Here is a 14,360-nt window from a genome sequence, read left to right on the forward strand (position 1 = left end):
ATCTTGTGTTTTTCTTTTAAAAGGTGAAGAACAAGATGACTAAAGAGCAATACATCAAAATGAACCGGGGGATCAATGACAGCAGAGACCTACCGGAGGAGTACCTGTCCGCCATCTATGACGAGATTGCAGGCAAGAAGATCGCCATGAAGGAGACCAAGGAGATCACTCTGAAATCCAACAAGCACAGTGGGTGTCTCCGTCTCTCACAAGAATCTCATCACGCGCTGAATTTGAGCGTGTCAAATATGATTTTGTTCAGACGCAAAGACATGAAATACCTATTTTGAGGCTTAATTGATCTTTCGAAACTTATCAGCTTTAGACGCAGCTGAGTAATTGAATCTCATATCTTAGTGAGGATCGTATATTTCCCTTTACAAACAAAAAGATATAAAGGGGACTGAGATGTAATTTGATCAGCTTGTGTTAATCAAACTTCTACACTGATCAGTGGAACAGTTTGATGAAGTTTCTGCTTGTATTTTTATCTAGTCAGAGATATGGTTATCATCTTCAAATAGCTGTGCCTTCCTTTCCGTTGAAATGTGAAAACACAGCTTGGGAGAAGCTTTATACATTCTCTGATCTGGGACCAGGTGTGGCCAGTGAGTATCGGAAAGTGCTTGTTCAAATTATGACTTAACTTCTGATCCGGGACCAGGTGTGGCCAGCGAGAAGCAGAGACGTCTGCTGTATAACGTGGAGATGGAGCAGATGGCCAAGACGGCCAAGGCCCTGATGGAGGCAGTCAGTCACGTCCAGGCTCCCTTCACTAGCGCCACACACCTGGAGCACGTCAGGCCCATGTTCAAGCTGGCCTGGACGCCGTTCCTGGCCGCCTTCAGCGTAGGCCTTCAGGACTGTGACGACACCGAGGTGGCGTCGCTGTGTCTGGAGGGAATACGCTTCGCCATACGTATAGCCTGCATCTTCACCATACAGGTAATGTAGCCGACGGGCCGGAGCTGTGGGCGTTTCACAGAGGAACGGTGGGGAATTCAGCGAAATGGGGCCTGTTTTTCAAAGATGGCAGCCGAGGTCTGAATCGTTTTGGAGAGAGTAACGCCGTTTATCGCACCTCTCTCTCCCTCGTCTCTCACTGTCTCTCTCTCTCTCACAAACACACGCACAGCTGGAGCGGGATGCTTATGTACAGGCCCTGGCGCGGTTCACCCTGCTCACAGCCAGCTCTGGCATAACGGAGATGAAGCAGAAGAACATCGACACCATCAAGACCCTCATCACCGTGGCCCACACCGACGGGAACTACCTGGGAAACTCCTGGCACGAGGTCTGTACACACCTGGCCCACCGCTCGGTCTGGTGATCAGTGTTGCTACAGTAACACTGCCTGGAAGACTGTCAGTGTCACTGGAGTACCGTTGACTGTATTCCTGCTCTAGGCTACAATGCATGGTTTAGCTACTCTGCATGGTTTAGCTACTCTGCATGGTTTAGCTACTCTGCATGGTTTAGCTACTCTGCATGGTTTAGCTACTCTGCATGGTTTAGCTACTCTGCGTGGTTTAGCTACTCTGCGTGGTTTAGCTACTCTGCGTGGTTTAGCTACTCTGCGTGGTTTAGCTACTCTGCATGGTTTAGCTACTCTGCATGGTTTAGCTACTCTGCATGGTTTAGCTTTGGTTTGAGTTAGTTTTATATGGAATCGATGTGAGAGGTTTTTATTCTCTGTCAACTAATTAAGACAAATGAATAGAGTGAACAGTAATGGCACGGGTTCCCCTTGTTCCGGCCCTCCCCCAGATAATGAAGTGTATCAGTCAGTTGGAGCTGGCCCAGCTGATCGGGACGGGGGTGAAGACCCGGTACATCTCAGGAACGGTCCGGGGTAAAGAGGGCTTCATCACCAGCACCAAGGAGCAGAGCAACGACGAATACCTGGGCCTTGGTCAGTGTCTGTCCATTTAGTGTTCGGTGACGATATTAACTCCAGTAGCCAAGCGGCTGTTAGCAGTGCTTTAATCTGGAGATGCTTGATGCTAACTGTGGTGGTCCACAGCAGGTGGGACTGTAGACCGGAAGCAGATAGCCAGCATCCAGGAGTCCATAGGAGAGACCAGCTCCCAAAGTGTCGTGGTGGCAGTGGACAGGTGTGAGCCTTCTTACTCTGCCATTGATCGGTCTGTGGTTTGAATGGATGTACTGTATAGATGTTAAACATGACTGTGACGTTACCCTTGCAGGATATTCACAGGTTCAACCAGACTGGATGGTAACGCGATTGGTGAGTGTCCTTAAAATGGTTTTGATATCCGATAACGTCCTTGTCCGATGTGGAAACCTCTGCATTGTGTCATGGCTTTCCCCCATTACTGACTAACACGGGTTTCTCTGGGGTCCTCAGTGGACTTTGTGCGCTGGCTGTGTGCTGTGTCCATGGACGAGCTGGCCTCGCCCACACACCCCCGCATGTTCAGCCTGCAGAAGATTGTGGAGATCTCCTACTACAACATGGGACGCATCCGGCTCCAGTGGTCCAGAATCTGGGAGGTCATCGGTGACCACTTCAACAAGGTGGATTTCTGTGGAATTATTTCACTCCAATGTGTGGATGTTTTGTGATTTATTTTACTTCTGGAAAGTTAGATTAACGTTATTCGATGGTTAACTGAAAGACCCAGGGAAAAACAGGAATAGGTTGTTGGTTTGGTAACAGTGTCAGCATGGTCACTTCTGTTTAAATCAAGCCACACCTGCCAAATGTTAGGAAATGTACCTTGAAGTCATATGACATACAGTACATGACATGTTTTGGGAAAATATTATTATTTCTAACATTCCAAGAAAACTGAACGCACCAGTTGCTCTGTTCTAACTATTCAACGAAGATGAAGGCGTCGCTGGCTCAATGCAGATTTGAATTAATTTACAGTTTGATGTTAAATGGTTCCTCATTAAGGCTTGGGGTAAGAGAACTGTAATCCATGGTTCGGCCATTACAAACTTCAGCAGACATTTGCCACCTCTAGCAAAAAATATATGTGAACTTGTTTTGTTTTCAGTAATGATCAAAGTACAGTACATTTCACATCCAACTAAATATACCCATTTCTTCTGTTGATTTTTGGCAAGTGATGGCTAAAGCTAGTTAAAGCTCCTTTAAAGGCTCATTTACACTGGCAGTCTCATTCTGTTTCCTTTCACTCATTGGTCTTTTTCACCAATCACATCAAATATTTTATCATCAGGGGCTTTTTCAAAGCTGATGTGATTGGTCAAAAGACCAATCAGTGAAAGAACATCTGAATTGGACTGCCTATATAAGTGCAGCCTAAGGGTTTTAGCCTGGAGATTAAATTTTCCATGGACTCCTGCACTGAGTGCAGCATGTCTTATTCAGCAGGACAAACCAGCAGGGCTGGTTTTTAGGCAAGGCTAGTGCAACGTAAATGTTAATATCATGCAGAGGTGTATATATAGGCTACTATGCTAGATATTAGAGATATCCTAAATGTTACAGAGAATGTTCAGTGTGAGAGAAGGGGGGCAGAGATGTTAAAATTCTCTGAAATCTATCCAGGTTGGATGTAACCCCAATGAGGACGTGGCTATCTTTGCTGTGGATTCTCTCCGGCAGCTGTCCATGAAGTTTCTAGAGAAGGGGGAGCTGGCAAACTTCAGATTCCAGAAGGACTTTCTGAGGCCTTTTGAACATATCATGAAGAAGAACAGGTAAAGAGGATCAACCTCATGACAGGCATTATTGTGTGAATGAGCTTTTACTGTATTTCCATAGGTACTGTACAAGTAGCTGGTCAACACTAATATATCCTCTAGTTGGATAGGCACTTGGTTGTTGTAGTCTAGCTGGTTGTATCGAAGCCCATCTCAGTGGTTCACAAAGCACGCAAGCCAAGTCAAGCTCCCAGGTCAAGCTCCCAGGTCAAGCTCCCAGGTCAAGCTCCCAGGTCAAGCTCCCAGGTCAAGCTCCCAGGTCAAGCTCCCAGGTCAAGCTCCCAGGCCTAGCCAGGTCAAGCTCCCAGGCCTAGCCAGGTCAAGCTCCCAGGCCTAGCCAGGTCAAGCTCCCAGGCCTAGCCAGGTCAAGCTCCCAGGCCTAGCCAGGTCAAGGGGAAGAGAACTCGCACAGACAGTGAACGTCAGCAAGCAGTTTGCCGGAAAGATTGTGTAACAAAAAAAGGAAAAGGAGAGTACCATGATCACAATGGAGTGAGCAGCCGTCTGGTTTGACATTGTTGTCTCAACCACTCAGCTAGCAGCTGATCAACTACCAGCAGGTTCTCATTGTGGCACTTCATTGTTCGATGTTTGTCCAGAGGACCATCAGCGTCAATGGGTGAAAGAGAAATTAGGTAAAAAAATAAACAACTTCAATCTCTTGTTAAAAGTGAGAGATAAAAAGACGGTGAAGCTTAAAAGAGCATTGTCCTCAAAAAACAGCAAAGTTGTCCTTAGTAAACAGCGTTGAAGGCATCTCCTGACCTCCATGTGACTCAGACAAACATTGCATCTGGAAGGTATGTGGTCACCTACAGAGCATACGGAAGAAGCGACTAGTGATTGAAAGGTGCTGATGCGCAAAATCAGGGCTTTATGATGGGCAGCCTGGTCTTTACTTAACACATTACTTGTGTTAAGTAATTGGGAAAAAAAATTTACTTTGAAGTTTTACGGTAATAGCCATACTATTTGTATCTTGGCTGTGGCTTGAGCACCAGGTTAACACTATGGCAGAGAACGGTGCTGAAGTTGGGACTAGTTTGGGTGAATCTGTAGTGGCACAGATACCATGGATTATAATTGGTAGGGCTCAGCATTGCAAAAATACTTAACCGTTCATTTGATTGATGTGAAGAAGGACCAGAACCACATCCGTCTACTGGCTTACAATGTGGCAAAGTGTTGCAGCAGAAATGGAATGACAGGGAGCCGCTTAAAGCCATGGATCCCCCACAGTGCTTGTGGTTCATAAGTGTGCGTGTGTGTGTGTGCGCGCCCACATGCGCGTACACAACCCCGATACTGGTCCTTCATGGTTCATCAAAGCGCCAAAAAAAATAGGCCAGTTCTTTGCCATGACAGCAGTCGCTGTCGGAAAAAATGTCACAACATCCGAAAGGGAAAAGTGGGACTTCTTGAAGGGGTACTGGCACATTGACTGCTACTGCAATATTCACAATCCTCCCAATGGTGTAATATACAACGTTCCATCACAACCACAGTAGGATGTGAACGAGTCCTTGTGCTTTTCCAGGTCTCCGACCATCAGGGACATGGTGGTGCGTTGCATAGCTCAGATGGTCAACTCGCAGGCGGGGAACATCCGATCAGGCTGGAAGAACATCTTCTCTGTGTTCCACCTGGCTGCTTCAGACCAGGACGAGAGTATCGTGGAGCTAGCCTTCCAGACTACGGGTCACATCAGCAGTGAGTTACTGAGACACAGGCAGTCCAGAGATAATACTTTTGGCTTGGAACTGATGTTTATCTGTTATATCACCTAATAATCCACACGTTGACACCCAGGACACACTTTGACTATGATGCTCTCAGAATGTTTGTTTTAGTTTCGTTTTATCCTTGACTGGGCCATTGTGTCCTTTTCATCGATTGGGCACATTCAATCCAACTGGAACCTGAACCTCTGATCTCTGTCTTCCACTCCTCCTCATTTCTCAGCAAATGTGTTTGAGAAGCACTTTCCAGCCACCATAGACTCCTTCCAGGATGCTGTCAAGTGTCTGTCTGAGTTTGCCTGTAACGCCTCCTTCCCTGACACCAGCATGGAGTCCATCCGCCTCATCCGCCACTGCGCCAAATATGTCTCTGACAGGCCTCAGGTCAGTAAAAAACAAACTATTTACCAAAACACTATTATACTTTTAGGTTACTATTAGCCTTTAAGGCCTGGATCCAAATAAGTAATTGCTTAATATAAACTATTACTCTCCCTGGTTGTTCACGGACCACTACCATGAAATAAAGTGTGTCATGTTAGACAGCATCTCTGCTGCTTACTGCCAGCGCATTCGCTCAAGGTCTCCTCCAATTGCAATATTCCTCATTCCACTTGTTTGTGTGAGACGTATAAAGGAGCTCCATTGAGTAGAATTCTGAAAAGCTGTTCTGTTTACAGTAAAGACTCTGGACTGTCTAAGTTAGTTGCCCAAGTTCCAGATTCCCCATTCCCCGGCTCGGCCCACTGTGTCCTTCATCTCTATTCTCCTCTGTTATATTATTATATTACTTGTCAAGTTATGCTGGTGAAGGTTGCCGTTTCTCTCCCCCCCCGGCAGGCTTTTAAAGACCACACCAGTGATGACATGAACGTAGCCACAGAGGACCGTGTGTGGGTGAGGGGGTGGTTCCCCATACTGTTTGAACTGTCCTGTATCATCAACAGGTGTAAACTAGACGTCCGGACCAGGTAAGAAGTCGTCTCCGTCCTTTGCCACCCTAGTCTGAAGTTGTTGTCTGAAGCTATTGACCCTGAAGCTGAAGCTGTTTTGTTTGGTAAAAGGGAATGATTGTGTTTGTGTCAGGGGTCTGACCGTGATGTTTGAGGTGATGAAGACCTATGGACACACGTTTGAGAAACACTGGTGGCAGGATCTGTTCCGAATTGTCTTCAGGATATTTGACAACATGAAGCTTCCTGAGCAGCAGACTGAGGCAAGTCAACCCACCCTAAATGTCAGTTCACACCATTGTAAAGCGTTAAATTGAGGTTATTAATAAAGAAGGCTTGGGGGGCTTGAAGAGCATGAGCTTTATTGACAAAGACAAGAGCCGACGCCTGATGGAAAAAGACAGTATGGCTCCTTCAGTTTATCTAAAAATGACTTCCTTGTGAGACAATGTTTTATGCATAGATAAACCAACACATCATATTTGGCTAAACCTTCATGATTAATGGAACCACACAAAGTTGCCTGCTAGCGACAAGAATGTTTAGCAGGCCTCTCTCCACCTTGGGATGATACTCTCGATAGGACTCATCCGTTTCTGACAGAGACAAAGTGTCAGCCAGATGCCCTTGCATTTTGTAATAACAGTCGGAGAAGATCCTCTGTCTGTTGAGTTTGGAGACAAAATGAAATGACTGCATTCGCCAGGATGGAAACATGAATTGTTGGAGTGGCGCCAAACAACTGTAACTATGGTAACCCTTCTGTGTTGTTCTGGTTTGCCAGAAAGCGGAGTGGATGACAACAACCTGTAACCACGCACTTTACGCCATTTCCGACGTCTTCACACAGTACTTTGAGTCTCTTAATGACGTCCTGCTGGATGACATCCTGTCACAGTTGTACTGGTGTGTTCAGCAAGGTGAGGGCTACAGTTCCAGGCTTATACTGAGTTAACCTACATCACCTTCATCTTGCCCGTTAATATATCATCTCTTTTCAATCCCCATCCTCTCTCCTTTCCCCTCCTTCATTCTTCTCCGCTGTCTCACTCTTTCGCTCCTCACCCCTCTCGGTCTCTTTGGGTCTCTCTGTCTCTAACTAGATAATGAGCAGTTGGCCCGGTCAGGCACTAACTGTCTGGAGAATGTGGTGATCCTGAACGGAGAGAGGTTCACGCCTGAGACCTGGGACAAGACCTGCTCCTGCATCTTGGACATCTTCCAGACCACCATCCCACACATGTAGGTCCCTGATGCTGCCCGACCCTATAGCTGGACTTCGGCCCGGTCACGGTTCATTGGCATTTTGAAGGCAGTGTTTCTGAGGCTCTTGAAGGTTTATTGTTGGCTCAATAGGAAATTGCCTTTAAAAGCGGTGGTGCTTAAAAACCCTGCTGTCAGATTGAGTCTTGGCCTGTACTGGGAGAACTGTCTGTGATGATGGTGTTGTGGCTGACCACAGTGATGTGAACATGGAGCGCACTGAGACAGTCCTGAGACACTCATAAAGAATGGATGGGATGAGAGGCATAGAAGGGAATGGAACTCATCCTTAAAGGGAATGGATTTGGGGGAATGTTAAATGGACCTCATCCTTAATTTCTCCCTGACTTAGTGTTGTTGGACTGTCTGTCTGTGCAGTCCCAATAATTACGAAGGGCACTTTATATTTTAGTGTTCAAGTTGTGTGCACGGGACTCACATTGACTTAGGCTAAACATTTTTTTTTTACTTTTATCTTCATTTAAGGAAATCAAGCTGAAACAGTTGAGTCCTGTATTAAAATGTATAAAAGGAAAACACACCGAAATGCTACAAATATTTGACCAGCTTTATATGCACCAGGGCTTCTAACTTCCGGTTACTCTGCCAGGCATTAAGCTTGTGGCGCATGGTAGTCCAAAGCCATTTTACCAAACTGAGACTAAGCCGTCTGTATCTGTAGCACCAGCCAGTACTGTGAGCGCATGTGAGAAAGACACTCCATGTCAGAAATGACATCAGAATTGGCATCTGATAAAGATTGAATGATGTAGTAAAAGGGCTGTTGTTTTAGGTGGTGATATGTTTTTATTTCAAGCTGTTGTTGTGTTTCTGAAGTTTCACCAGTCGGGGTTTTTTTGTGCACCAGTGGGTTGTATTATAGAGCAGGCTTAGCCCCGCTGTTTGGCACGGAGCTCAGAAAAGGTACATTTGTGACCACTCAACCCAAACAGTCACCCAAAATGTGCAGTGTTTATCATGTCAACATTGATTATACTTCCTGAACTGAGGTGTGTTCGCTGTGACAGAACTGTGATTTATTTTTGTACGTTTGCTGCATTTAATCAACTTGTATGTGGTGCTGCATTGAGCGGGGGGGGGGGGGGGATGTGCTACTGGTCTACCTCGCTCTCCAAGGGTGAGAGAGGTGTCCATTTTGACAGTCCAATACAGCGCTTGACTTGGGATTAAATAAGTGCAGGAACCGTCAAATCGCACATTATACTATGTTCATGAAAATGTATGCATAAATAATGTATGCTCGCCTAAAAAAGGAACCGGAACGCTGTTAGCCTAAAATTCCGGTGAGGTCCATTCCGGCGAGTCGAGATCTGGTCCACAACTTAGTCAGGGAGGTATAGATAAATGTTTCAAAAAGTCTGCTTTAAAGAACTGTGCCGTTGTTCCCCTTTAAGCGTTTTGTTTGGCTAGTGGATTGTGATGTCTGACTCTGCGTGCTGCTTCATGGCTGAACCCTGTCACGTATTGTTTCTCTCAGGCTGTTGACATGGAGACCAGCAGGAGCAGAGGGAGATCACATGACACCACAGGACCTATCAGACAAGCAGCTGGTGGGTTTTGAAGAGTCGCTGAAGGGGCATCGGTCTGCTTACGGTCCATCGCTTATGCCAGATCAGACCAGAACAATAATCCGTTATACAATGCAGACAAACTGAGTTCTCCCCATGTGTCCTCAGGACTCCGTTTCCCAGAGGTCAGTAGAAATCCAGTCCCGTTCCGAGGACCAGCATTCCATCAGCAGCGCTGAAAGGGCTGCCATGGAGACCCGGCGACCGAGTCAGTACAGCAATGGCATTTATGAGGATGTCTCCAGAAACAGGACCCCAGCAAGTTAGTGTGTCTCACTCGATTGGTTTTACACCTGATACTTATTGTGTTTATGTTTATGATGACAGTATAACCTGAGAAACCAGTTGAATCATAGAAAAAAATACAAATAATCTACCTTTTGCCAGTCTCCATAAGGAAAAAAGGTTAGGTTGTTGGGGTTGCGGTTAGGGTAGCGTTAGATCTGATGCGATTTTAGTAACACGTGTTCCACAGAGTTCCAGGAGCAGCGGTTGTTCTCTGCTCTGCTCATCAAGTGTGTGGTGCAGCTGGAGCTGATCCAGACCATCGACAACATTGTCTTCTTCCCTGCCACCAGCAGGAAGGAGGACGCAGAGAACCTGGCTGCTGCTCAGGTAATCTCCAACTCCCACCTTCCAGGTGGTGGATCACAGGAATCACTGGGGCAAAACTGGGGGGCAGTTATTTGGCAGGGTGAAATGTTTTTGTTTGTGCTTTTTGAAATGTAGTTCGGTGGCCTTAAGTCACTGCTTCCCTGTACAACTGTGGTCAGGAGTTGGATTCCTGGTCGTAGAGTGGAGGCGCATCACAGAAGGCGGAGCAAACTGTCTTGGCGCTGCCCAGCATGGGTGTTGGACAGGGCTGCCTTGTCCCGTTGCGCTCTAGTGACTCATTTCTGTAGGTCGCAAATGTGCTCTTCTCCAGCGTATATGTGTACTGGCAGACATTTCATGGTGAGGTGAGAAACAGCACATTTTGGAGAGGTGTGCATCAGAGGGGAGGTCTCCATCTAAGACTCTCCCAAACCTGCAGGGGAGGGAGTAGTTGCGATGAGGCAAGGCAATAATAAACATCATGAAACTGGGAGTGGGAAAAAAGGTCGTAAAATAAATCTATAATTTATCTACTGCTTATTCGTCCAGCAAAGGGCAATGAAGGAGGTTTCTAGTTGTCACAGGAGTAGTTGTTCTGGCTCTTAGGTTGTGTGAAAGCTGTGATGGTTCTCTAAAAGTTGTGCGCGCTTCTGTTCTCTCCAGAGGGATTCTGTAGAGGTAGCAGATGTCGGTTTGGAGTCTCCGGATCAGGGGATGTATCGCTACCTGACCTCAGAACAGCTCTTCAAGATGCTGGACTGTCTGCTGGAGTCCCACCGCTTCGCCAAGGCCTTCAACTCCAACAACGAGCAGAGGACCATCCTCTGGAAGGCAGGTAGGTCAATGCCCCACGGGGAAACAACTACAACAGGACTGAGTACGAGGGTGACATTGTTCATCACACGCTTCCTCTTAATTAACCTGCCTTGTCCGCCCTGTCAGGTTTTAAAGGCAAGTCGAAGCCCAACCTGCTGAAACAGGAGACCAGTAGTCTGGCGTGCGGACTGCGGATTCTGTTCCGGATGTACGTGGATGAGAGCCGTCGACCCGCCTGGGAGGAGGTCCAGTGTCGTCTACTCAAGTAAGGATGGACTGCACGCCTCCACCACGTAACTGGATGGAGGCAGTCAGAATGCCCAAGGCTGCCTCCATCTCATTACTGAATGCTAACTTGAATGCAGAGTTTGATGACTACATTTCAGTGATGTAGTCACTCTTATTGGGAGCTACTTCCAGGAGCTATTAGGGTTCAGTACCGTGCTGCTGTGAGGTGAGGTCACCTTTTCGTCTCGGGGATTAACAAACAGCTGTGTTACAGTAACCAGCCCAACACTAACTACCATGCTATCTCCCACCCTACATTGCCAGTGTGAAGCCTAATTACTCACACTGCAAACCGACATCTTATCTCCAGCCAACTTCCGCCTCGGTTCCTCCCTCCATCGCAACCTGCTACCCAACTGAAGTCATCAGAGCTTCACATTAAACAGCACGCCACTTAAAACGTCCCGTTTTATAAACAGGCCTAGCTTTGTGGTTGTCCATTAACGACATTCTGTTGATATCCGTCTCCTTTCCCTCTCGCTAATAAGCTATTTTTCCAGCGACACACGAAACCCTCCCTCCCTGAGCTGTGTAAGGGCAGCCATGTGGAGATAATTATTTCCATGTACGGTCTGAGGAAAGCCCAGAATGTGATATCGATTTAAACAAATATTTCTTAACTAATTACGTGCTTTGTTGTGGGTGAAACTCTCCACAAACATAATTACTTTTATTTAAATGAGTTGAACGTCTGGAGTGTTTATTTTTTTTTAAACAAGGCAGGCAGCGGCCTGCAGTCTCCCAGTGTAAACAACTTTAATTATTGTTATTGACGAGCAATGCATGTCAGGGTTAGGCTGCTGGGGAAACACTGTCACTGATCAGTCCGTGTAATAACAGAGGAACAGGTTGGAATTGAAGGGACATTACGCCTGACCTCTTAAGACGGCCGATTTGGGAGGTCCAGGAGTGAGAGTCGTGAGGAGGATGTGCAGAGGAAGGCCAGATGTGGGAGGGTACGAGTCGTGAGGAGGATGTGCAGAGGAAGGGCAGATGTGGGAGGGTACGAGTCGTGAGGAGGATGTGCAGAGGAAGGGCAGACGTGGGAGGGTACGAGTCGTGAGGAGGATGTGCAGAGGAAGGGCAGACGTGGGAGGGTACGAGTCGTGAGGAGGATGTGCAGAGGAAGGGCAGACGTGGGAGGGTACGAGTCGTGAGGAGGATGTTGAGCGGACGGAAGGGCAGATGTGGGAGGGTACGAGTCGTGAGGAGGATGTTGAGCAGATGGTGGGTCTAATAAAAGGTCCAGGGCGAGGGTTTGAGGTCAGAAGGCAAAGCTGAAATCATGACTGGTGTAAACACATTATATGATGCCACATTAGTCTTGCTGCAGAGCCATTCATTAGTGGACTGTCACTGGACTGTGTTCATACGGTCAGCGAGCATCCTAATCATGGTTTCCTCCCACAGTGTGTGCAGTGAAGCACTGGCCTACTTCCTGACTCTGACGTCAGAGAGCCACAGAGAGGCCTGGACCAGCCTGCTCCTACTGTTTCTCACCAAGGTCCTGAAGATCAGTGACGACAGGGTAAGCATCTCCAGACAGGCTCTCGTGTTTTCCAGGAGACCCGGTCACGTCCTGGGTGTGGGTACGAGTCTGATTTGTGTGTCGTTCTCCAGTTCAGGGCCCACGCGTCCAGGTACTACACTCTGCTGTGTGACATCATGCAGTTTGATCTGATCCCAGAACTGCGGGCCGTGCTGCGGCGGTTCTACCTACGCATTGGCTTCGTCTTTCAGATCTCCCAGCTGCCCGATTCGTCCCGGCCAGAACTGGAACCACCACCAGAACCAGAACTGGACATTGCAAGAGGAGTGGCTGCTGAAGGGGAAGCCCAGTGAGGGTGCACTTGTGGCAGGCTGGGAAAGAGGCCTCTGGACGTGGAAGCATGGAGCTCTGCTAGTCCAAGACCCCTTGTTGCCTTCAGTTTGTCTACTGTCCAAACCCTGTAGGACTGTGGTGTCCCCTCCCCAGGGTACCGCGCGGGGTGCACCTGATCTGACCCCGCCCAGTTCTGGCACCCAGAATCCCCCACAAATGGTACTGCAAACTTCCAGGGGTCTCTGTGAATCGGACGGATCGTGACATGAAATGCCCTCTCCATGTCATAGTTGATCCTTGACCCTGATCTAAAGGTCAGCTTGTGCAAAATACCCCTAAATGGTTAAGCTCAGGAGACGGGAAGATCAAGCTGAACCTCTATCCTATGACTAACTTCTACCTAAAGCCAGTGGTATCATGGGAGTTAGGGTTTGGCCTGGTACATACAGGTCTGATTCTCCACTGGATTACACAATTACACTGACCTCTGCAAAATATACATAATTAGAAAGTGAGCCTCCCCACATAACACAGAAGTGTGTCTATATTGAACTATATTTTAAAAAGGTCTGCTTCTTGATATTATTACTGTATTCCTGAAAACTATTCTTGAGAATTAAATGTCTACACATACTCTACACCATACAATGCAAATTACAAATATTCAGTATGTAAAGTGACATAAATCTTTTCCTGGCTTCACCACTGATGGCTAATGTTAGCAACATTAGCCCCTGGTTGAAAAAAAAATACCGCTTTGTAAAATAATCTCATAACACTAGATTTTATTTCTGGATTGTTTTTTTCCTGGATTTTGCGTCACTTGATCTCATTACGGAATGCACTGGAGATTTTTACCTTAATAATTTATTAGACTGAACCGTCTTTCCTGCAGATTGTCCTGTAGAAGATTTGTAATTGAACGACGACACAAAGTGAGGGTTAAATTATTCAATTTTATATGTTCAATGGCTTTTCAACTAATAGTTGACTACTGGGGCTTCTCTAAAACTGGAAAAAAGCAAACGCAGACTTGTTCAGGAGTTGGCTACAAAACCGAAGGTTCAGATAGAAATGGATCATATATATTTTTTCTGTTATGTTCTACACAGAAATATTCGCTCTATAGACACCATTTCTATCACCAATGTTTCTGAATTGGCACGGATGGGAGCTGCTTCCGAGTCACTGGTCTGTTTCCATGTTTGAAGTTAGTGTACAAATTTGAACAAATTCATAATATATTTAAATTTTCTTTTTTTGAGGGGACTGTTGGGGGACAGGCTGTATGTATAGAGTAAATGAAGATATAATGTTAGCTGTGCTTTAAAAAGAGACTTCTGTTAAGTGTCTGGATCTGACACATTCCTAGATCACGGATGTAGAAAACAACATGTATATGGTTCAGCAATGTAAAGTTTTCTATGTTGAAAAAAAGACCTGTGTACAACTTTCTGTACAAAACTGGTCATCATCCGATATTCCAATCAGGTTATAGGTCAATAAAGTTTTTGAACTTAATTGGTGTTGCCATTTGATTTGACAATGGGTCAAGAAAGGATTGAACACTACAAACAATCTGAACAGACAAGATTAA

General features: G+C 46.4%; 1 protein-coding gene across 3 annotated transcripts in view; it reads left to right on the top strand.

Moving 5' to 3' along the window:
* Nucleotides 1-14,284, top strand: part of arfgef1 (ADP-ribosylation factor guanine nucleotide-exchange factor 1 (brefeldin A-inhibited)) — a 58,957-nt gene extending 44,673 nt beyond the window's left edge. For 2 of the 3 annotated variants that reach the window (XM_020041861.3, XM_010885870.5), the window contains 21 exons: nt 24-189; nt 665-945; nt 1,136-1,294; nt 1,768-1,912; nt 2,024-2,114; nt 2,208-2,248; nt 2,369-2,538; nt 3,545-3,696; nt 5,237-5,409; nt 5,662-5,822; nt 6,279-6,409; nt 6,525-6,654; nt 7,176-7,311; nt 7,495-7,633; nt 9,153-9,225; nt 9,352-9,505; nt 9,719-9,858; nt 10,501-10,672; nt 10,780-10,918; nt 12,352-12,469; nt 12,562-14,284. In XM_020041861.3, the coding sequence (XP_019897420.2) occupies nt 24-189; nt 665-945; nt 1,136-1,294; nt 1,768-1,912; nt 2,024-2,114; nt 2,208-2,248; nt 2,369-2,538; nt 3,545-3,696; nt 5,237-5,409; nt 5,662-5,822; nt 6,279-6,409; nt 6,525-6,654; nt 7,176-7,311; nt 7,495-7,633; nt 9,153-9,225; nt 9,352-9,505; nt 9,719-9,858; nt 10,501-10,672; nt 10,780-10,918; nt 12,352-12,469; nt 12,562-12,783 (3,093 nt within the window). In that variant the 3' untranslated portion in view covers nt 12,784-14,284. The remainder of the gene's footprint in view (nt 1-23; nt 190-664; nt 946-1,135; nt 1,295-1,767; nt 1,913-2,023; nt 2,115-2,207; nt 2,249-2,368; nt 2,539-3,544; nt 3,697-5,236; nt 5,410-5,661; nt 5,823-6,278; nt 6,410-6,524; nt 6,655-7,175; nt 7,312-7,494; nt 7,634-9,152; nt 9,226-9,351; nt 9,506-9,718; nt 9,859-10,500; nt 10,673-10,779; nt 10,919-12,351; nt 12,470-12,561) is intronic. The other variant, XM_020041862.3, reaches the window with a different exon arrangement.
* Nucleotides 14,285-14,360: the final 76 nt, after the last annotated feature.

This window comes from Esox lucius, chromosome 21 (assembly GCF_011004845.1).
Source record: "Esox lucius isolate fEsoLuc1 chromosome 21, fEsoLuc1.pri, whole genome shotgun sequence".
NCBI lineage: Eukaryota > Metazoa > Chordata > Actinopteri > Esociformes > Esocidae > Esox > Esox lucius.